This window comes from Drosophila subobscura, chromosome O, assembly GCF_008121235.1.
Source record: "Drosophila subobscura isolate 14011-0131.10 chromosome O, UCBerk_Dsub_1.0, whole genome shotgun sequence".
Classification (NCBI taxonomy): domain Eukaryota; kingdom Metazoa; phylum Arthropoda; class Insecta; order Diptera; family Drosophilidae; genus Drosophila; species Drosophila subobscura.
The window spans coordinates 18006459-18029672 of record NC_048533.1 but is presented as its reverse complement, the minus strand read 5'-3'; the positions used below and the strand labels follow the sequence as shown (position 1 = coordinate 18029672).

At 42.2% G+C, this 23214-nt stretch overlaps 3 protein-coding genes across 21 annotated transcripts; 1 reads left to right on the top strand and 2 right to left on the bottom strand.

Moving 5' to 3' along the window:
- Positions 1–570: 570 nt before the first annotated feature.
- Positions 571–18852, bottom strand: LOC117897169 (fasciclin-1). 18 transcript variants are annotated; one of them, XM_034805861.1, is made up of 19 exons: positions 15044–15158; positions 13775–14082; positions 11190–11228; positions 8814–8943; positions 8580–8749; positions 8281–8511; positions 8047–8215; positions 7813–7973; positions 7118–7135; positions 6160–6168; positions 5375–5383; positions 4719–4873; positions 4555–4645; positions 4269–4489; positions 4040–4202; positions 3824–3971; positions 3588–3623; positions 3293–3418; positions 571–1545 (listed from the first exon to the last, which is right to left on the bottom strand). In XM_034805861.1, exons 2-19 carry the CDS (start codon positions 13886–13888, stop codon positions 1541–1543), a joined length of 1995 nt encoding a protein of 664 aa, XP_034661752.1. In that variant the 5' UTR covers positions 13889–14082; positions 15044–15158; the 3' UTR covers positions 571–1540. The 18 variants fall into 18 exon arrangements, with proteins under 18 accessions (XP_034661752.1, XP_034661756.1, XP_034661739.1 ...); XM_034805865.1 differs by lacking the exon at positions 3588–3623; XM_034805848.1 differs by lacking the exons at positions 571–1545; positions 15044–15158 and adding an exon at positions 18849–18852 and having other exon boundaries at positions 1979–3418.
- On the bottom strand, positions 15780–19635 carry LOC117897167 (prominin-like protein). 2 transcript variants are annotated; one of them, XM_034805838.1, is made up of 11 exons: positions 19578–19635; positions 18997–19340; positions 18774–18921; positions 18557–18682; positions 18301–18488; positions 18074–18241; positions 17836–17966; positions 17414–17743; positions 17202–17311; positions 16198–17143; positions 15780–16137 (listed from the first exon to the last, which is right to left on the bottom strand). In XM_034805838.1, exons 2-11 carry the CDS (start codon positions 19319–19321, stop codon positions 15817–15819), a joined length of 2793 nt encoding a protein of 930 aa, XP_034661729.1. In that variant the 5' UTR covers positions 19322–19340; positions 19578–19635; the 3' UTR covers positions 15780–15816. The 2 variants fall into 2 exon arrangements, with proteins under 2 accessions (XP_034661729.1, XP_034661728.1); XM_034805837.1 differs by lacking the exon at positions 19578–19635 and having other exon boundaries at positions 18997–19441.
- Positions 19636–20852: 1217 nt separating this feature from the next.
- Positions 20853–21482, top strand: LOC117897180. The gene has a single exon (XM_034805879.1). It carries the CDS (start codon positions 20950–20952, stop codon positions 21415–21417), a length of 468 nt encoding a protein of 155 aa, XP_034661770.1. The 5' UTR covers positions 20853–20949; the 3' UTR covers positions 21418–21482.
- Positions 21483–23214: the final 1732 nt, after the last annotated feature.

Here is a 23214-nt window from a genome sequence, read left to right as displayed (position 1 = left end):
TGCGAACTAGTTCCCAAGAACTACTTTATGCACTAAGAAACACCACCATTGGCGGGAGTGTGCCCGTATACCATTTCAAACAGAGGTTTGAATTTAAAAATCAAATTATTTTAATTAAACAAAGTTTGTGGGTTTGTTCATATATGTATTTTTATAATTTTATTATTCGCTCAAGCATGCTGTAGAGGTTGACATTCTGTTTACTAATACATGTATTAATTAGTTTAACTAATGCTAGATATAATCTTGTTCCTTTACGATTGGAATGGTTTTGGTTTATTTGTAAAAAGCGTTTGTCATAAAATAAAATGGAATAATATTCTTTTGCACTGCGGTTTTTCATAGTTTTTAAGCTTGATTTTTATATACGTATCTATATATATATATATATGTATATATATATACTCGTACTCTGATATATTCTCGTGGCTAACGCTTGATTCAAAACTCAATTGCTAAATATACATTGATACATGGATTTAGGTTTCCTTGGAGATTTACCACCCAATCGTGATAAACTACATTTACGTTATAGTATTATTCTGACAAATATATGAAAAATATGATTTTCTTGATCTGTATTGTTTTTATATGGTGTAAATAGCGTGTAGTGTGGCGTGGCTGAATATCATTTCTGTAGTATGTATGCATATATTTTATGTTGTACGTATACGTGTGTATGTCTGTATGTTGAAGCAGAACTTAAACATAATCTCGTACACTTCCATATGTTTCATATAATGCATTTGCCTTTAACTTTTACAAGTGGCCCGTGGTTGTATTGTGTGTTGTATTTATTGTATTGTGTGTAGCTCGCAATTCAATGCAGCTTCGCTCTTGTTGTTCGCCATTTTGCACTCTTCGTTAGTTGTTAGAAGTAATAATTCATTTAATTTCATACATTTAATTCGAGTAAATTTGTATAAAGGTTAAGGTAATGCGTTTATCTTTAGTAAGGCACTAGTCACACGTTAGGGCGCTGGCCAACGTGTAACTACTGACTACGACACACTAATTGCAATTGCAATGCGTTTCCCCTCACAAATCCGTCCTTTGCTCCCATCTGCACCACTCTTTAAAGCTTACGTGTACATACTTTCAATTAGCGTATTCATCATTTTCACTACATACATTTCGGTTAGCTGCTACAGCCAGTGCAGTACTGGCCAAAACCAATCTAATCTGCTTACAATACAAGCAACATTGCAATTTTGCAGCGACGACCCCGCCGCCTACTAAAGATAAATTTTTCTGGAACTGGGGTATCCGATCAGATCGGGAATTAGCAACTACTCATAGCAACTGCGACAACTTAAGTTGAGAGTTTCGCTACAGTATCGATCGTACATAGGTTTGTGGGTGGTTCTGTGTGGTTTTTCTTGTTGATAGTAGGAGTGGAGTGTGTGTACTGGTAGGTAGGCTGATAGTTAATGCGTTTTTCTCTTGGGGGTTTACATAGAAGGAGGAGTAGTACAGTTCAATGTTTAGCGCTCATTTTGGGTAGTTTGGTAGGTTAGGACACACACGCTAGTTACAATGTCTAACCTATAAATACATGGCATTATCGGGGAGAGACAGAGAGAAATAGAAAGAGAGTTTGTATAGTTAGCATCGGGTTGTTCTAAATCAGACTATAAACTAAGTTTTTGTTTTTCTTTTGTTTTTCTTTTTTAAATTTTACATGACAGCTACATACAAAGGTTAAAATGCAACTGCAGCTGCAGCAGGGAGGAGGAGAATTTAGTTTCTGTTTTATGTTCACATCATTGTCAAATACATAGTGTTTTTTGTATGTATATTGTACATACATACATACAAATTGTATTTTGGTTAAAATTTATATAAAAATCCATTCAGTGAGTAGATGTCGTGTTCTGTTGCATGTGTATCGCGGAGGATACAGGATATTGTGTGTTGGAGTATGTATTGTAGTATTTCGTAGTTGACAGCAGTTTAGAAGCATGTTCGCATTCGATTGCCCTAAATTACAGTTGCTATCTTTGCTCCACTTCTGCATCGGAAGTCGGTGTCTGTCTGTGGGGTGTGGCGTGTGTTCTGTTGTGGGGTTTACATGCATAGCAGGACTAACAACTAAGTGCATGATGGCATTTCATTCAATTGAATTTGTTGTTCGTTCGGTTATAGTTTGTTTGGATGCCTCGCACATTTCAATTCGATTTAGAGACAAGGATATGCTGCTGGGCTTACAACTTAAAATTTCATTTCGTACGAGTACCATCGAATGTTCAAATGAAGAAACTTTCAGTTTATTATAAAACATCTTTCACACTTTATCCAATTTTACAATGTTTTCGTATTAAGTGTAAGTGTATGTTTGTATGGTTGTGTGTGTGTATGTTTACGAATATGAGAGTGTGTGATGTGCTTATTGCTTCTGCTTTAACATATTTACATATGTCTTGTACATACATAAATGGGATTCTCGCATTCTACTTAGGATAACTCACTTTTTAAATCATAAATTAGACCATTAACTAAAACAAGCAATTCACAAAAAAATGTACACTTAAAATCATAAACACAATCAGATTCAATGATTCATATCAATACGTAGAGATATACATACATACACATATGTACACATATGTATGTGTGTAGGTTAAACATAAAACTTAGTGAGCTGATGAATGTAGAGCGATATGAACGTAAGCTATCAGTATATGTCGAACATAAAATTAAAATGTTACACAATGGGTTATATATTTCATATAATACATAAGGCTTTAGAAGGGGATCCAGTTTAGTGCTTAAAAGTAAAGGCTTCATCGTCTCTATTCGAGATCTTCAGCTTCATTCACATGATCTCATGTTCATCTTCAGAGGAAAGCTGTCAAATTTAAATCTAGCAGGTAGTACTCTGCATGCGTGTGTGTCTGAGTTTTGTATATGGGGGCAATGAGGCATGGTGGAAGGCTTGTGATGTTCCTTGTGACGCAAATAATACAGATACAATTTTCATTTGCTTGTTTCCAATTCGAGTAACTTATGGATATGCATGTATGTATGCAGTGCCTGGTTATACACATATCCATGTATATTTCGTATTAATCTGATTTTGAATGTTGGTTCGAGTTTGATCGGTTGATGTTGGTAGACGACTGTGGTGGCTGTGGTGGTTGGTATGTGTTGCGGTTGCTGTTTGATTCGCATTTGCTTTTGCTTTTGATTTGATTTTTACATATTGAATGGGTTTAGTTCAAGATCTTTGCTACTGTTATCATTATGAGGTTGGCCAAAAGGATGCAAATGCTTGATTCTGTCAGATAGCTACCTCCGCTCACAACCACGTCCCTCTCCTCCAGAAGCGGATAGTCAATGACATGGATGATTCCATTGGTGCACTCCACATCGGGCCGATAGACATTGATCTTCTTGTAGTTCCAGATTATCACATAGCCTGCAAAATAAATACATCGCACTTAGAATCATTTCTCTCTCAAACTCGAATGCATTATGTATGTTGCTATGTAGTTTTCGATGGGTTTCTAATGTGGGCATGTACATGGTTCTGGCCAGGACAGATTTGTGGGCTGTGCGATGTGGGTTTGACAAACTGCATCACTCACCAGTCCATTCGTGACTAGCATTCTCATCATGTAGGTCTTTTGTTTGGACAACGGTTAGATTTTGTTAAGTACAAGCAAGAAATTTTGGGTCGAGAGTTATAGAAAAACAGGTTCAGTTAGTAATACAGCATGAGAGGAGGACCAATAGAATAAATCAAGTATTGATTGAAATGAATCGAAAGAGAAGCATTCAGAGCGTTTTGCCCAGGCTACCATTGGTTTGGCAAATAACTTACGTCCAGCTTCCTCCTCAACTCTGATTTGGAGCGAGTCCCGGAATGTGGGCAGAACAACGTTGCCGGCCTGCTGCGAGTACTGAACGAGATCCTTCATGGTGAACACATGATCCGCAATGGCCAGATGGCGTTCCAAAATAGACTTTGACTGTAAATGTAACACATATTAATATTAGGTAAAGCCTTTCTTCCTTGCCAGTAAAATGGGCAGCGTACGTGGTAGGAAAAGTCGGGCATGAAGAGCTTCTTGTGGGCCGATGGGTAATCCAACTCGGTCTTCTGCCAGCCCTTGTCCCTGGGCACAAAGTAGGTGAAGCGGCGCTGAGTGTTGTTTAGCTGATCGTTGAAGTGCGAGAACTGGCCCATCTTGTAGGTGTCACTGTGAGTGGGGAGACAATACTCTGTCACGAACATTTTTCAGATGTGAAAATCAAGCCTGACATACCTCATCATGGGATCGGTTTCCAGCTTGCCCAGAACTGTGGTGTGTGGAACGCCCAGGACACGATCGATAATGTGCACATAGCCATTGGTCTGAGCAACGTCAGCCTGTACAATAGTGGCATTGACACCACCGCCCTCGACGGTGATCACGGCATCGGCACCCTCGCCCTTTACGTTGAAGTACAGGAACGTGCTGTTGTTGACGGTGGGCACTTGGGCAATCTGTCGGTGGATACGATGAGCTAAGCTAAAACTGTCTTTGATTCTCAGCCACAGCGCCCACTTACCATGTTGGCATTCTTCTGCCTGATCTTATCCACATTTAGGCGGTCCCTAATGATGTGCATGTTCAGGATTTCCCTCATCTTCTTGCGGTTCCTGAGAGTCAAACAAAACAATTAAAATTCACTCCCTTCGAGCCGGGCTCCGCGTTTCAGTTTCAATTGCTTGCCTTAGAAGATTTTCAATTAAGGATGCATTCCAGGCATCATTGCTGGGTGCCAAAATTGTGACCTCAGAAAGATTGGTGATATCGTCCAGCACTTCGCCGCCATTGTCCATAATAACCTCGTAGAATTTCCTCAGAGCTCCGTTCTCGCCGTTCTCCTTCAAAAGATAAAACGATATAATTCAGTTTGATTCAAATTATGAACGATGCAAAGTGCACGAAACACTAAATTAAACATAAAAACAAAATTAACTGCTGTATGGATGGTTGGGTTGGAGTATGCTCAAGCTAATTTGGGTACTTTTTTGGGGATGTACATGAACATATGTACATATAAACATCAATTTGGATCAATTTGTAAAAGTAGACAACAATCAGGGAATAATTCAGGTGAAATGGTCTTACAATGAGGTTAATGCCAAATGATTATAAATATATCGAGATAGAGAGTAAATCGGACTCTATTTTTAACTGATTTTATAATTTGTAAAAAGTTTAGTGGGACTGTGGACTTGACTGTGCGGTGATTGAGTTGGATTTGGATGGCAATTTGATAGCAATGTACAGATGCTGCACTGACGACTGTTGTCGCTGTTGTTGGTGTGTGTGGGTGCTATAGCGCGGCGTGTGAAATGTGTGTGTGTTACACAGTTACTTACGTTCAAGAACTAAATCGGTTTACAGAACGGAGTTGTGGTAGAAAAGATATTTGGTTTTGATTGATTGATTTAAGATTCGAATTAAATTGAACATTTGAAATATTGTGTTCCACGCCGAGTGCCAGAGTTGTTCCGCCACGGGAGAACGTTTGAAAGGAAGCACAATGGAAATACATAGATTTTATTCTCTTGTTGCTACATCATATTGCAGTTTGCAAGCATCAGCATGATCCATTATTTACATACATTTCTAACGCTTTCGATTTAACGATTTCTGGTGTGCACTTTTCAACATTTACAACGAATATAACACTTAAATGTAGATGGGGAAGGCACTTAAGTTCATACAAAGCTTTCTAATAAAATACATTTCAATACACCTCAAAGGCCCACATTCCATGTCCATCCGTCTATACAGTAGGTGTGCCCCCCAAGTCAAAAGAAAAACTTCTGGATACGAATATTTAAGGAACTCTTTCATTTTTGTATAGCCACTCTAAGTGCGAACTTAATTCCTTACAAATATGTACAGTGCGGTGTGGAAAACAACTGGTAAGGCCCAAATTGCATTTACATTGTAGGATTTGCTATTGCTTTTCTCAAAGACCCCAACACAAGTGGTGGACTTTAGTTATTCACATGCCCAAATTGCTTAAAATAACATTCTGGGGTGAAAGTCATGCAATGGAATATTCGTTTAGCAGGGCAACAACTCAAATTGCAAATCAAAGCAAAGCAATACTCGTAAACTCAAGATTTAAACGGAATTTGGTTATAATTTTTACCTTGAACGACTGAGTTCGTTATCGGATAGGTTTTTGGTGAAATATTCGGAGTATCAGTTCGATATTTGAGCGATGTGTGGTTGAAATGTGATGTATGTATTTTTATATATAGTGTGTCGAGTCAGCATGTTGCAAGAAACAAAAGATAGATTCGTCAGATAGATTTGGGATCAGTAAATAGATTTGGGAAAAGAGAAACATTACGAGTAATTGCAACAGAACCATGGAAAGGAAATTTTCAAAACGATAAAGAGGTGATGCCTACGCTAATTGATCCATTTAAGTGACACAAAAATGTACAGTCCGTTTCAAAACGATAGGCCAGGCCGAAACATTCGCTCCTTAACTATCTTCACAGCATCGCACACACTGACTTTGATTTACATCCTGGCCATACCAAGAGTACCAAGAGCCATTTAAGAGTAACAGTTTTAAAACGCACTGTACATTTATTTGTAATGTGGATGTCTATGATGGCTCTTTCATACGTCGGATGAGGAGCAAGGTTATGCGTATAAGAAACAATTACGAGTACAGCTAAAGCATGCCGGCTGAGCGAGCGAACGGTCGTCGGTGATCAGTGATCTTATGGACGGCGACTGAAAGCGAGGGGAGCACGAGTACACGATATGTATGTCCAATATATGAATAGATACATTCCATATAAATGGGAAGTAATGGGATCTTTTCTGAATGAAGTTTTTGCGATTCCAGTCAGACTAAGCAAGGCGCAATGTTTTATAAATACATTTCCGTGTAAGCCAATTTAAAAGGTAAACAATTTTGTGTCCAATTCGGACGCCTTGCCTGGCGTCTGCCTTATGAGACTGAAGGAAACTGCGAGGAAAAGGAATTCTGATATGAATTTTTGATATCAGTGAGAAGTTCACGTGAAAAACATTAAGTTAAGGTCTAATAATTTTTTGGTTTTTCGATTTTCGATTTTGGCAATACTTACATTACACCCAAAATTGTTTTAAAATAAAATTTATATTTTAAAAAATTATTTTAAAATAAAATTTTGCTTTTGATTTTACATGGAACCGAACTGAACAATAACATTTTAGAGCAAAACTCTTTTCGGAGCGGATCATCGATCAACGATCATATGCCGAAATTCAGTTCTAGGTAAAATCAGACTTTGGGTTTTTTGTTGTTGTTTTTTTTTAGCTAATTGTTTTGCTATAGGGATCTAGGGGTCTGTATCGACTATTCTATTCTCTGTATGTGTGTCAGGATTTCGGGTGCAGTTCGATTTTGGTTTGACTTTGCATTCAGCAGAGCGCTGTGGAAATGTTGGCCCCTGGAAATACTTCCATTGGCGAATGCCTTGTCTGCAGCCACTCGGCGAAGTGCAAAGTAAAATGGATTACTTAGTAGACATGTAGTGGTGTATGTGTGTGTGTGTGTGTGGGTATGTTTAGGTATTAAGCAATGGCTGGGGCGCAGGTGGCGAGCAACTTAATTGGTATCTTCTTTGCCGCCCCCAGCGTGCCGAGCCAATCAAAATGCCAAGCCTTATCACAAGCCGCAGGCACTATCAGTGAAGGTATCGGTATATGTGTTTGTTCTGTATCTTAGTATCTGTGTATCTTTGTGTTGGCAGTGTTTGGCTAGAGTTTTGAGTTGTGTGTGTGTGTGCTTTTGTGCTACCTTTAGGAAATCGGTGACGGTCGTGTCGATGATCATCAGCGGTCGGTGGATCAAATGGACGACTCCGTTCTGCACTGGAATGTTGGCCTTGACAATTTCGGCCAGAACCACGCCCTCATGATGCTTGGCGTCTCCAACAATGGTGTTGGACTTAACGTACACTGCAATAGGAAGAACATGGAGATGAATTAGCGGCAGATCGATAGCTGTGGTCGTTTTGGGTGGTGCTCTCACTCTTTCCATCCTTTTGCTTGAAGAAGCTGACGGTAACCTTGAGCAGATCCTCGAATGCAGCTGATGTCTTGGGATCATCGTGCTGCGAGGCGGCAGTGAAAATGACAGTGTTAGGTATCACATGGCCATCAATGACCTTGGCATCCACTAGGCCACTCCGTGCCGAGAGCTGCAATGAGATAAATTGCCCATTAAATTGTATGCAAATTTCAATTAGCCGCAGATGGACGTCACCTTGAAGCTCTCGTCGATTGGAATGAGGAAGGTGTGCGCTCCAGGCGACTGGTAGACGGACTCCTTCTTCGCTAACGTCACTTGGGAGCGATAGGTGCGCAAGTGGAAGTCGTTCAGGTCGAGCTGTTCGGCCATCTGCAGGAATTGCATCGCGTCCGGATTGTTGATGTTGTCCTGAGCATTCTTCTGGACGGAGAGGGGCTGCAGCACCTCATCAATGATGTGCATGACCTGCGAGCGAATGTAAGGGATAGAATTCATTGCTGATCGCTGATAAAAAGGGGGTCCAGTCCACTGACCTGTCGCTTGCCCTCTCGATTGGTCATCTCCACGCTGAGCGAGGGAATGATCCGTGCATTGTTCACGTAGATGTCACCATTGCGATTCTTTGTGATATACAGCGGCGGATTGCCACCCATGTCGGATGACACAGATTTTGGCAGTTGCTCTTTGCTGAATGCCGACGTAGCTGCAATAATGGGATGGACGCAATGAACTGACATTCGCATTATTTATGATTTATCCACACTTACAGATGTGGTAGAGCACATGGATGTTCCCTTTGTAGCGCTGGAAGGCTTCATTGGTGGGCACAAAGATGGTGCAGCTGCGCAGCGTTAGCGTTGCATTGGCAATGGGATTCTGCTCCACTTGGCTGTAGAACTGCAAAGAGAAGGGAAATTGGGGAGCGATTCGTTACACTTTCTCTCTCTAGGATGGATGACGGATGGTATTACGAGTATTTCGAACCAAATGTGGCAGGAGATGGTTGCTGGGTGGGGTATTGGTGTGGGTTGGTAGATGGGAGGGTGGATTGTTGGGTGGTGGTTGGCTGGTTGGTTGGTTGCTGGGAGGCAAAACTTTTGGCAAAACGGCGACTGAGACTCAATGCTAGGGCAATTTCTATGGCAACGTCAAACAAACTAATAAAAAGAAAAAGAAACATTATGCATGGCCAAGTTGTGCAGACGCAAAAAGGTTTATTGAACCAATTACGTAAGCAGCAGAATGGCCACCAGGATAGCTGTATGCCAAGGGGTTGCTCTATATCTGTAGTACACCCCAATCGGCTGCCGGTTCATTGGATAAGTGGATTGTGTGTGTCATATTATTAAGAGAGTCGCTATCTCTCAGAGGAGCGGGACATGAAAATGCATTTTCCAGCTACCCCAAATACCAGCCACTGACCCTAGGCTAAACCAGGCCCACGCCCAGGCCCAGTCTGGCCACCTGCCCCGGCCTGGCAACAGGGGCAACGTCATCGGCTTGGGCAGCGGCAACAACATGCAACCGCACACTTTGCGGCTTCCCAGATAGCACCACCACCACCTCCCGCCACGCCCCGCTGCACATTCTCAGCCAGTTTTATGGTACCGAGTAAATTCATATTGCTCCATTAGTGTGTGTCTGTGTGTTTGTTGTGTGTTGACTGTTTGACCGTGTGGGTGCGTGTCCTGTCGAGGACAGCACCTTTTTTAAAATGGCTCGCTTGGTCGTGTGAATTTCGTGTTTGTGTCCAGGTCCTCGCTCTGGTCCTATGCACAGCATGAGTCATGGCAATTTGCCTTTAAGAGTCCGTCCCCGATTCTGTCCCTTTTACGTTTTTTGTTTTCTCTGTGCCCTTTCCCTTTCTGCCGCTGTTTCTATACCCCGATGCACATACATATGTATGGATGTACCTATCTATGGTATGGCATCGACAGAACACACGCAAACACAATATATTCGTTCCATAATGGTATGTATGTACATATGTATGTATGTACATTATTCTCGTTTTGGTAATTCGATACCAGACCCTCGCTCAGTTGTCGCCAGTTCACGTTAGAGCGGGCCGTTGTCCTGTTCCTGGACGGTCATTCGAGTCGCTGCTAGCTTTGTTCCTGCAAGCAGGTTCTGGCCAGGTCTCTATTTCGCTTTCAAAATGTTTTCGCTTATCTAAACGAGAGAGAGTGCTCTGCTGAATGAGTGTAAGTAGTAAGGGTATCAGGGATTGGCTGTCGCATATGTCAACGCTGAAATGGGACCCTACCTACTGAGAGAGATATCATGGAGAGAAATTATAAAAGTGATATTGTTTACTCAACAGTATCAACAGAGATGAAGAGGCTCTTCCTCTGGGCGGACAGATCATATCGGCAGCTATTTCTCCATCTGTCAGCATCCATCTGACGGCATCACATCTCACTTGCCGAAAGCGAGCAACCCCCAGGGGATGGATCATGGAAGCATTTGTCAATTAGATGCAATTACATTCATAAATTTTCCTTTTCGAATGTTTTGCATTTGATGAAGGGAAAATTAATGTTGATGAGTTTCCGGCCCTTTTGGCACACCATCGCGATAAGGTTACGGTCCGCCGGTCGGTCCGGGTGGCGGTGGCTGTCGAGCCAGATGGCAGACGACGATATCTCTGGGGACTATTTTCGTAAGCCCGAAATTTGCTTCAATTGTTAGGGTATTATCCTGTCAGCGATAAGCGCCCCTCTGGTCTGTGAGGACATCTCATTTACGATGCAAACACGAGCAAAAGAAAAACTTGTTTCCTAACCGCTCCAAAAGCTGCGAAGGGGTGATTTGGAAATCGCATTTTTATTTCCACGGGTGCCAATGACCCCCGGAGCACACAGACAGAGACGCACCCCCCAATCTCTCTGAGAGTCAAGGGCATGAGTCACAGCACGAGACAGAGACATGGCCAGACGGCGGGGCAAATAAAGTAGCCAATGTGGCCAATGGCCCACTCCCACTCCCCTCCTGCGATAAAAGGGGAGTACTACCCCCTGTCTGAATATTTATTAACAAAATTTAAAACATGTGAATGTTGCAAATGATGTTTCCTTTAGTTACAAAGTAAAAAGTTGTGTTTTGTGAGTTTTTTTGTTTTTTTTTTGGTAATTGCAGCTTACCCTAACTGGCATAAGACGCCTGAAGGATTTGGCAGTGCTCTGAAAGAGAGAGAAAGAAAGGAAGAGAGAGAGAGAACCGCTGGCAGTTCAAACTTGTTTGTTTTCTTTCACTTTTAGCCAAAATATTACTAATTGTTTCCTAATCCAATAAAACAACTACAACTACAACTGTGGAGCGTGTGTAGTGTATGGTGTAGTGGGGGCGTGGCACTTGAGGAAATTCAACTTTAATCATCTAATGGAGCTATACAATTTAATGAGCAGCAGAGAGAAACGGAGAGAGAGAGAGGCAGAGTTTTTGGTTTTTCAAAAAGGGACAGAAATCCGAGAAGATGTAGGGGAGTGGGAGTGCATGTGGTATAAATAATTTTAATTGGTACAAATTATAAATGCATATGTCTGCTTTTTGTTTGGTTAAGTTTTTGGTATAGTTGCAGGAGCACACAAGCAAAAGCGAAAGCAGCCTCAACCCCCGAGCCAAGGCACATTTCTCTTTTAATTGGAATCGTTGTGGGAGGGTGGAGGCATCACTCCGAGGCCGTTTACGGATCACTCAAATGAACCAGTCTGTACGAATCGAGCATGTGTTTTTCTCTACTTTGGATCCATTAAGGTCAGCCACGGCTCTCATTCATCGCCTCAGATGTAATGGAGGCATATCGCATATCGTATATCGTATGTTGGGCCGCAAGTGGCGGCCCCACGCGCGCCTTTGAATCTTAAATTAAATTTAATTGAATCCCCGATGCTGCATTCCCGCCTCTGCCTAGACAGGGTTCAGCCGGCAGTCTGCAGTTGTCAACCCATTCGGCCTCCCCCACTCGCCCATTCTCGTGTCCAATGCAATTCCAGTTGCAGCGCATCAGTCAAAGGTTAAAAATTATTATTAATAAAACGAAGACGATGATGATGAGGATGATGATAATAATGATGATGACGATGACGCTGATGATGAAAACAGAAACAAACGCACGACAGGAAGTGTGGGGTCAATGCAGGAGGTCACCCCGCCCGCACATAGTCGCCAGCGGGGAATCTTCAGAAGCATGTAAATTAATTTCATTGGAAATTTAACTTGAATTTGCAGGGACCAGTCGACTGATTGAGGCTTCGGAATGAGTAAATTATTGGGGATTTCCATGTGGATCCCGATGGCCATCCGCCAATTCCTGTGATCTACCAAGCAAAACCAACAAAACTAACAAAACCATAGGCCGCAAAAAAAGAAAACTAACCCACATACATATGTACATACATACATACAATGCAATGTACATATGTACATACATACATTGTATGTACATACATATAATTATCTAAGCCATCAGCTAGCTAGGCTAAGCCATGTAATGAGAATTTCCAGCATAATGAGCAAACCATGGGACGCTCTGTTTCGCCTCTAGCTTCTGGAATGGAGTTGAATGGGGAGGGTTCAAGACGTATCCGTACTTCCCAGACATCTAGGCACAGAAGAGACAATTGCAACAACACCTACAATGCCTGTCTGTCCCTCTCTTTCCGTCACACGCTTTCTCTTCAGTTGAAAATGGTTTTCCTCTCGAGAAGCAAGTATATTCGGCCATTAAATGCTTAGCAGAGTAGAACGGCTCTTTCAAGGGCAATATGTTGTCGAATGAATTTCCAGCCACAGATCTTGGCCATTGGGAAGATTACAGGTGCTCACCCCTGCTGACCAGGATCCACACCCCACTCCACCGCCACTGCTGAATCCCGCATTTTACTTTTGTTGGCTTCTGAATTTTTTGTTATTTGCCCATGCATCAGTGTGTGTGTGTTGGCGTGTGAAGGTGTAAAAAGGCAAACTAAATATAAAACTGTTATGCTCAGTCGACGTCAACGGTTGGCATTTGTCTGCTGGTCGGTCTGACTCGGTTGGTTTTACATTAATTTATGTAGTTTTCCTCGTTTACATAATAGAAAGCTACGCCATACATATAAAATATGTACCAACGATGTACGCCATGTACAAATGGAGCTGCGGCTGAGGATGGATTTTGAACTCCTACTAGACTCTCCGCCAGAAGTTTTGTTTGCTAGGAGCATCGATTTTCCACAGCAGCAGGAAGCCCAACAAAAACACAAGTGAAAATGGAAAAGGTCAAGGACGAGATTAGGAATGGAATGCTGAGGCTGGGGCTGCTGCTGCTGCTTCTACCTGTGCAGGCGGCTGTAATGCAATCTCCCTCTTGCGCAGGCTCTTTTTCATTGCGACCTGCTTGCCCGCTCTCGAGCTCTCTCTCTCTCTCCTTCTCACTCCTTCTCTCGCTCGGTGGCTGTCAAGGTTTTTCCGTTCAAGGGCAGCCGCTGAGCATAGATGGCCGAAAAGTGTCAGCTCTTGTGTGCCCAAGAACTAGTAACGTAACCATGAGTAACACAACGGACTGCTGTTCTGGAGTTCGGTGATGATGAATAGGGGACAGTGGAACCAACCTGCTACTCACCTACTAGTTTTTCGAAAAGCATGTACTATTTATGTACATACAAACATATGTATGTATGTATTTATGTACGTTTTACGGTAACTGTAACTGTATGAAGACTGTTCTTTTCCGACTCCGACTCACCTGAGAAAGCTCCGAATCATCGCGCAATTTGTCCGACAGTTCTGCGAAAGCTGCAGTCGTGGCGCAGAGCAGCAGCAGCGCCGCGGTTAGTCCACGGCAACCAGGCGACGTCATGTTTAAGCAATAAAAAATAACGCGCGGGGGGATGGCGGCGCACTGTTCTCTCACTTCTCACTTGGCTCTGCTCTGCTGCAGCGACGAAGGCAGCAGCAAAAACAACAACGAAAACGAGGGTGGTGGCAGTATATGTTAATGTTAACGTATTAGTCCGTTGGCGTATCTGTGTGCGGCTGTTCTACGATTAAGATCTGCAATTTAAACACAAACACACAGGAACACACATAAATTAAGCAAGCTCAGCAACAAAAAAGCTACCCGCCCGTCCCATGTCACTACACCCACAAGTCGCCATCCTCTACTCTACCGACCCAATGCCGGAGAAACAGTGCCAAAAATATTGATCCACAACGATTTTGATCATAAAAAGCGCAGTAACCGACACTGTAGTAATTATACCGTACGGAAGGAAGGGTATACAAACATTAACAGCAAATAAAAGCAGCAGCAGAGCAAAAGAAGGAAAAGAAAACGAACAAGAAAAAACAGCGAAACTGCGGCGCTGCTTCCTGTCCTTCTTCCCCTTCCCAACACTCTTTGCTTCGAAGGTTGTTCTTTCTGTTTGCCACAATAATACCGTTATGTCACATAGTATAGTAACCAGTGTATACGGACCACCCACACCCACAGATCGAAGAATCAGAAAACTATAGCAGAAGCCAAGCTGCGCTTATTGAGTATTATTTTTTCTCCATTCGCTGTGCTCAATTATTATGTACATTCCGACTCAACTGACTCATATGCATATTATATACACATGTATGAGGCTGCCGCATCACTTTTTCCGAGCGTTTGGCACGTTTACATATTTTCTATCTAATATTCATTGAAAGGTTCTTGGAAAGTCACACCAATCTTTAAGAGAATTAACGACCGCGACCGAAAACGCGCTACTGAAGACGCAGCAGCAACAAAATTATGCAACGAGACCACGGTAAGAGTTCACTGGATCAAAAAAGAGCACCGCGGTGGGGAAATCAATAAAGAAAAGAGGAGTTTGCTCACACCTTTTGCAATGTTTTGAGGACAGTGGGAGGACAGAGGGGTACAATCGTACATGCACAGAGCACCTAGCAGAGCCGCCTTCTTCTGCGTTCAGATATTAGGTATCTTACAATTAGTTATTTTATTAGACGACGCGCGCAGTTTTACCAGTTTCGATCAAAATTCGACCTAGTCGTTGTTTCCATTCCGCGGTCGACGTCCGTTTAGCGTAAAGAATTTTTTTTTTTGTTAAAACTTGTTTTTTGAATCTTGGCAGTGTTACCGCGGAAGAATGGATGAAATACTCCATTAGACCCTCAAAAATATACCAAAATATCCCTCTCATTTAAAAAATATACCGTAAATATACCGTAGGCTTAAAGAATTTTAAAGAGAGGATTTGGTCAGCAGAGAGAGCAAGATACTCTCTGCTCATTTTTGCGTCTCAATTTGAGCAGATAAATTGCACAGAAATATAACAAAAAAATATACGTTCGCACTAACATACATAAGTTGTTTACACAGCAACTTCCACCAGCAATGGAAATCCTCGCCAGGTGTCGCTCTTGCTGATAACATACGTATGTAGTTAATAAGTTTCAAATGTGTGGTTCTGTTGTAGTTACTATGTGACAACGTAAACATTATTTCACCAAGCCAATGAAAATCATATTACTTGAATCTGATATTCCGTTTGATATTACCAGCTATTTAGGACTCGCAGCACTACAACTATAAATTTATCCGATAGATGATTCAATGCTCCACAAGGTTCTCTTGTTTTCCAGACTTACTTTTTTCTGATTGTTTGCAAAATAAGGCATACAACAATTCAGCACACTCATTAACATTAGGATCAACTTTTTGGTCAGAACAGAAGGGGGAACTATGGAAAGTCTGTTGCTTGATACGTATCCGATTTCTTGTTTATTATTCCAGCTCTAATCTAATTTATTCTTGCTGTATGCGTCGTTGATATTCACTGTTTCTTGGCTTGAGGAAAGCGCACACGAAATTGGAGTTTCTGCACCGTCCTGATCGATGCGGACAACATGTCCACCTGGCGTCCTCTTTGGTCTTGCACTGCAGAAGGGACATGGGTCTTCGTCAACATCAACCTGAACTGTTCGCACAGCTCGTGCTCTGACGGCCCTTATCGGAATCACCCTATGTTGCTTAAACACGCACTGCAGACGATGAGCTATGCAGGCCACGGGGATCAGAAGGATCGCCGACACTAGCACACCTATCCAATAGCCGTTCTGCAAAGAGTTACAATGGTATAGAAGAATGAAACCGAAAGCAACGAGAGTGTTACGTACTATGGGGTCAACCATGCGTTTGCAAACCAAGTCCAGGCCGCGTTCGTATATGTAGGTCAGAGGCTTGCAGCGACCGATCTTTATGTGGGCTTCACGAACTATCATGCTCAGATATCCATTCATGTGTTCTTCGATCACCGAACTTAAGTTTAGGCCAAGCGTAGATATGTAGGCCGTTCCTTTGGTCCGTACAAAGTTTTCCATCTCCCCAATTTTTTCTCTCAAAACCTTAAAGGAATCCCTGAAGTTGTAGTTCTGGTATAAAATTCGCTGATCCACCCACCGGGTAGCACGATGCATATCCCGAAATTCCTTGTGTAGAGTAGGATAGTAGGCGGTCTTAATTGCCTTGAGAGTAACATGCGCGTTCTCAAACGCGACCACGGCAGCATCATAATATCTCCATTCTAGCGACTTTGATAAGTCACTGAGGCCTTTCCCCAGGCTATCTAAATTTAATGATTGGAGGCCATTGCAAATCTGTCCGGTAAACTGGCTGCCGTGATAAGTCCCCGAATCAAGAGGGTCCATTATGGATAACCAACGCTTATCATCCTCGGTCAGTATAAAATCCTTAGACAGATCGAGATTTTTATCGAAACTTCTTTCTGCTTTGGTTATTAATTTCAGTCGAAGAAAATCGTCAATGTCAAAGATCCTGTTGTCGTGCAGAAACTTAAACAAATAGTCGTCGCCCTCACACGCCTTGATCACATTCGATACTCTGATTGGCGGTGCTGATACATTGGCAGCTGGTATACCCACATTGCGGAGAGAAAAAATCGTCCGCAGATCGATCGCCGAGTCTAGCTGTTTGAGAAGCGCACTTCCCTGCTCTTCCCTTAGCGGTGCACATGCGCCTTTGTACGCAACACCACCAATTACAAAATTAAACAGCACCACTATCAGCATGACAGATAGCGCACAAAATATCAAAATAATGGACCTGCTCGGACCATGTGTTCTTAGTTAAGGATGCTTATTTATAATCTCGGAGCACTCACAGTATCAGCAAGTACGACGCGATTCTCGTGGTGAAATATTCATTACTCGCTCCGGTGGGACGTCTTGCCAAACAGCCGACAATCAAAGCCGTTACCAGTAAACACAGTATCTAATAAAGAATTTCGTGAGGATTGGAGGACCATGTGAAGATATTCCCCTTACATATGGATATGTACATACATATGTATGAATGAATGCAATACAAACTCACCCCAATCACGGCTGCAGCGATATATAGAACGACAAAGTAACGCGTTTCATTAAATTTGTCATAGAGATCCTCGAACGCCCTGCTCGCTCGTATAGTGCCGAGGTGAATGTCACTGATGACCACATCAATTATTTCTTGGATTCTCCTCGACTCCTTAGCAAAGAGTATCCTTGCTTTACGTATGTCTCGAATTATCGGTGGTGAGACTCGTTCCATCTCGTCCATTATCTTTTTACTAATATTACGGAGACGAGGTAACCATTTAAGACGTCTGTTAGTCTGTTGACCCAAATATTCTATATCCCAATACATCCAATGCGTATTCGGGAGCTAGAGAGTAATTGCAAAGATTCCATGATGTTGATATGTACGTATATTATTATGTGTATGTATATATGTACATATAATGGATTACGAATTACCTCGTCCATGTGAAGGCACCTTGAAGTGTCAGTAAACTCAATATCTGAGGTCTGCAGAAATTTCAGGCAATCATAATTGCCGCAGAGCACCACCGCCGCATGGTTAACGTCCCGCTTCAATCCCCGAAGAGCTGAAAACGAAATGCCGTGAGAGTTAACATACCAAAACGAATCGGAGCATACAATACCCGAAAGTCAGGAAGTACTATATACATACATACATACATATGTCTCTTACCAATTCTTAGTTTATTGTACGTTTTGCTTATAGACCCCATTAATTTGGTGATCCATCCAATCCCCTGCGTGTGAGTGTTGGGTAAGTTCGCCAAAATCCTAGTAAGTTCAGCGACAGCATTACCCTCCGCGACATCGTTCATGTCCTTGAACATATGCTTAGGTGCATCTGTAGTGTGTGAGATAAAACATTCGACTAGAGGATAGGTACATTTAATGAGATTTTACCCTTGATGGTAGAGACCAGATGTGTCTCCAGCTCCTCAAAATTATTCACAAACAAATGATGAACATGGTCGCTGACATCCTTAAGGAAGTTACAAGTGTCCACGCTGCCCATTTCAAGGGTCCTCTTAGAGTTGGCCAGGCCGCGTTCGAGCATACCATTTGAAAGGAAAGCCAGGCCCATACTACCACTGTGAACACAAAAAGAAAGAAAGAAGGAATGCATTGGCAGTCGTGAGAAAAGCTAGCCACAACCTACGCGATTAATGGAAGGAACAGAATCAAGCAGGTGCTCCAAAGAAGGGTCTTTCTCTTATTTTCGCCCGAATGGCAGGCTGGACATCCCAGCTTACAGCGATGGCAACAGAAGCAGAAATACATGACACTGTTCCAGGCACAAAAAAGTAAATTATCGTTGATGGTTTGTAATATAATAATATATTTTGTAATCGCATAATACACCATGATGTACTCACCCTGCAAAAGGGGACAGGACAATGAGAGCAACCAGAAAAAGTATCCATATCCACATAAGCCAGAATGCGTTCAACCAATCTGCCCAATCGTCCCGTATAACTTTTGGCCCCAATCTCATGTTATCCTTAGCCAAGTCCGTTATGTAACCTGGACAAAATAATTGAGTAGTTCACTATTAAACCTAAATCACCAAACCAGAGACGGCCATCGTTCCTCACTTACCTCTTGGTATGGTCGGGTCGAGTGGAAATACTTTGTCAAAAAAGGTTCGCGAAACCTTAAAAACAACATCCACCCACATTTTAGTGATATTCTCTCTCTGGGAGTAGTTGGTCGAAGGCTCGTACTTTGAGTATTCAACTTCGGCAAAATGAAGCGCCCCCATCTGCTCGTGAGTGGTGCCGTCACCCGAATAGCCTTTGCGCCAATATGGGGGAGGGGGATCGTCTGGTGGGCTTGGACTGGGGGTACTTCCGTCAACCCTGGTCACCAGCACAATCAGAAGTATAGCCGCACAGAGTCTTCCGATTGCCAGTGTCGTCTCCATATTTGGCTGTTTTCGCTTCCTGGAACAATTCGCCATATTTTTAGTCACTGAGTCTTTAGATTCCATAATTTTACAATCTGAAATTTTGTCTTGGGTTATTGTCTTTATATACTGCCGACCTCCAATTTCTTTCTTTCATTGAGCGAATACCAAAATAGCAAACTTGTGTACATATTTATACTAAATGACAACTAATCGCTAATTATCCGTGGGAAAACCTTCAAATGACTTCTTCATGCTCGTACGCAACACTCACCAAACTTATAGACAGAGCATCCTTGGATACAATTAATATTTCATTTTCACACACTGTGAATTTACCACAAATTTCGAACTGATATTGAAAATTTTCAGGTTTATTTAAATCAACACTTCATATTACATTTAGGCCAGAAACTACTGAGATACCAAAAGTCTTTAACAGAATATGTCAGCTTTTTCTCATTTGTCGAATCTATATTAGAGACAAGATCGGATCACTCAATCAAATCGCTATCACGTAGATGGTAACCAGACAGACATAGACTCGGCTATTGATGCTGATCAAGAATATATATACTTTATGGGGTCGGAAACGTTTCCTTCTGTGCGTTACATACAACCGTTATTCGATCAAATACAATATACCCTATTTACTCTTCGAGTACCGGGTATAAATATGAAGATGATAACGATAAAGAATTCCTGATGAGCCTATGTACATACATACAATACAAAAATGGCTATAAATACAAATGTACATATATTTGTACATTAATAATAATGATCTCTAGCTCTAGCTCTCTGCCCTATCTCTTATGGTCTCTGAGAACTAGGCGTTTTTTTTTATTTGAAAGATTTTATATTCATTTATTTATATTTATCCCAAAGAAAAGGTTCATGCTAGAACCGAACACTCACCCAGTTTATAGACCTAGCATCCTTGGATGCAATTAACATTTAATTTTCACACACTGTGAGTTTACAACAAATTTCGAAATAGTATTTAAAATTTTCAAAAGTTTTTAATAACAAATGAGGTTCAAGTTCAGGTTTATTTAAATCAAAACGTAAAATAACAGTTAAGTCAAAACTACTTAGCTTTTATTCAATAGATCACGTCAAGGGGGCCTGCCCCCTCCTTAATATACATACATAAGAACATATGTATGTACATATCTTCATTCCGTGAGCGGTTTCTCATAAGGTTCCTACACAAAAATTTTAACACACCTCAAACGAGAAGGGACGTGTAAGACGCTTCTTAATTAATTCTAAATTTAAGTGATGAAAGTATATAAAATAGACAGTTTACGACTGTCCGTAGATAAGCTGTGAAAGATCTGTAAACCCATTAACCCATTACGTCAAGATCGTCCCAAAACACGACTAGGTATTCAATCAAGGAGGTGCCACAGATTTATTTTCCAACTCACTAGGAAAGGTCCGTGGCACCCTCCCAAAACTTCGTTCACAACTTCCAGTTTGTGATCATTGACAAGAGTATTGACATGTTGTGAATACATGGAGAAAACACAGCATTCCCAAATGACTAACTTCGTTACAAAATTCATTGCGAGCAAACATGTATCTAAAAACAAAAAATTAGTTCAGAAGCCAAGCCGATCGTAACGTGCTAATAACAAACCATGTACAAAATCCATGAGGAGGTCCGCAAGCTCGTTGCTAAAGCGCGTGGCGGTCTGCCACATAACAATGAAAAATGCACAGGGATCACGGCGAGCAGCGAGCCAAAGGGGAGCATCGATCTTAACCCGCCAACGGGGAACAACAATATCCCGCGTCCGGTCTTTCAACGGCGTCCCTCAAAACGGGTTACATCCACCAAGCAGAAGGAGACTGGGGTGATATCACCGCAGAACGATGTTATCATAAACTATATAAATGATTCTTGGAACATGTTAGTGGCAGAAAATCCAAGTGATTCGAGCACAAAAGACAGCAATGCAAATAGTCCTGAAGAAAGCATCTTCGCCTCCTCATCGCCGACTGTTTGGATAGAGCCCCGTAGCCCAGAGCTGGAAGACCTCAAGCCCTTCGACCTGGAATCCTGGTGGAGTTGTCGTTTGTTTGAAAACATTACCAAAGACCTCTAATGAAGAGTATCTTAAGATGAAGTGTTTGATTTAATTCCAACTCAATAGAACTACACATTCAACACTTTAACAACATTTCAAATTGTATGTTAATGGTTTTTTCGGAAGTGATTCTCAAGGATACAATATTTATATACTTTCATGTTTCCGAATGGCTGAGTTAGCCATACCTTATGAAAAATTCGACCATGTTAAGAGACATAAGGAGGGGTTTGTGCCTTGGCTGCGCAGCTCCCCAAAACGCTGGCGTCGCAGTCGCTGGCGTCGCTGGCGTTGCGCCGTTGACTCGTAGACTCGACTGTTGTGGTGGCTCTGCCGTCGTTGTTGGCATTAGTTTTGGACACTCCGAGAGGCACGTCAGGGCCAAGCGCGCGCGCTTCTCGTGTCGATTCCGTCTGCCTGTCTCTGTGTGTGCTTGTGTGTGTGTGTGCGTGCGTGCGGAAAATCCAGCGCCAGAGCCAATGGCACTGTTGGCATTTTCTAATTCTGTGGCAAATATCGTGCCGTAATCGGCGTAGCATCGTGCAAAATACGAAAGTCCCAGAAGCATTCTCTTCTCCAAAAAGTGAAAGTTTTTTTTCTTACTTACTTAAAAAAAATTAAGTGAAAGTGCCTCCCGCATGCAGCAGCAGCAACAACGTTAGCAACAAAATCAACAAACTGCGTGGGCTGCAGGGCAGCAGCAGCCATTTCAGCTCTCAAAAGTTAGTTCGACTCTCGAGCTGAAGGTTTTATTTTCATTTCTATTTCGTTTTCTATTCTCATTCTGGGCCTTAGCTCTCCATCTCTCTTCTCCATTCAGTTTCTCCGAACCGGGACCTGTCCGTCCTGTCCGTGGCAAGCCAAAAGGCGTGGCGTGGGCGGCTGGGTTTTGCTTGAGACTTCATTTTTATAGAAATGGCAGGCGCCCAAGAAGTTGCCGATGTGTCTCTATGTAGTATCCAGACACAGCCTTTGCTCTTGATTACTGGTAAATGTAGGAGGTGGAAGGGCTATTGTGTTTTCGAGCTGATTAATGTATCGTGGGTGGAAGGGCTGCTACCTTTTGTACCGTTTAAATGTCACACTTCCTGGAGCACATAGTATGTACATACTGTGATACATATGTATGAATGTATTTACTTCTGATCAGTGTATTACTCATACGCCGCGTGGGCCAGGCCAGCCCCACATACGCGTAGATACAGCTTATGAGAATAAAATCATACCAACTATAACAGTTGGCCCGCAATAACAGTTAAGCCAGTGTGTCTGTGTCTGTGCCTGTGTTTGTGTTTGTGTCTATGATGAAAATTGTGAAATGCGTGCCAGGACAAAAGCGAATGAAATGAAATGAAATGAAACGGACCACCGGCCATAAAATGGGGAAAACAAAGGTAGAGGGCTGTGGGACTGCTGCTAATGTCCGAATTGACCCACGTCCAGAGTCACGCGAAGTGCCAACAACACCGAATAGAACATCAAGGTGAACGGATGTCATGGCAGGCAATAGCAGAAGTTCCATCTAGGGGAGAGTTTGTTAGATCAGAATTCGAATAGCGCGAGATCTGTTAGAAATTAAAGACATTCAAAATGTATACATATCTGTGTTGTGTGTAGTGGTAAAATGCAAATAGATTGAAGAAATTCAAATAAACATTTAACCATAATAAAATTAAAATGTGTGGCATAAATAATTCCACCCACAACACACAAGCAAAAAGGTTACACAGTCACTGGGGCGACAGCGCTGACGCCTACGCCAGCTTTGACGTTGGCAGTGACAGTGGCGTCGACAGCGATGCTCTCGCGATTTCC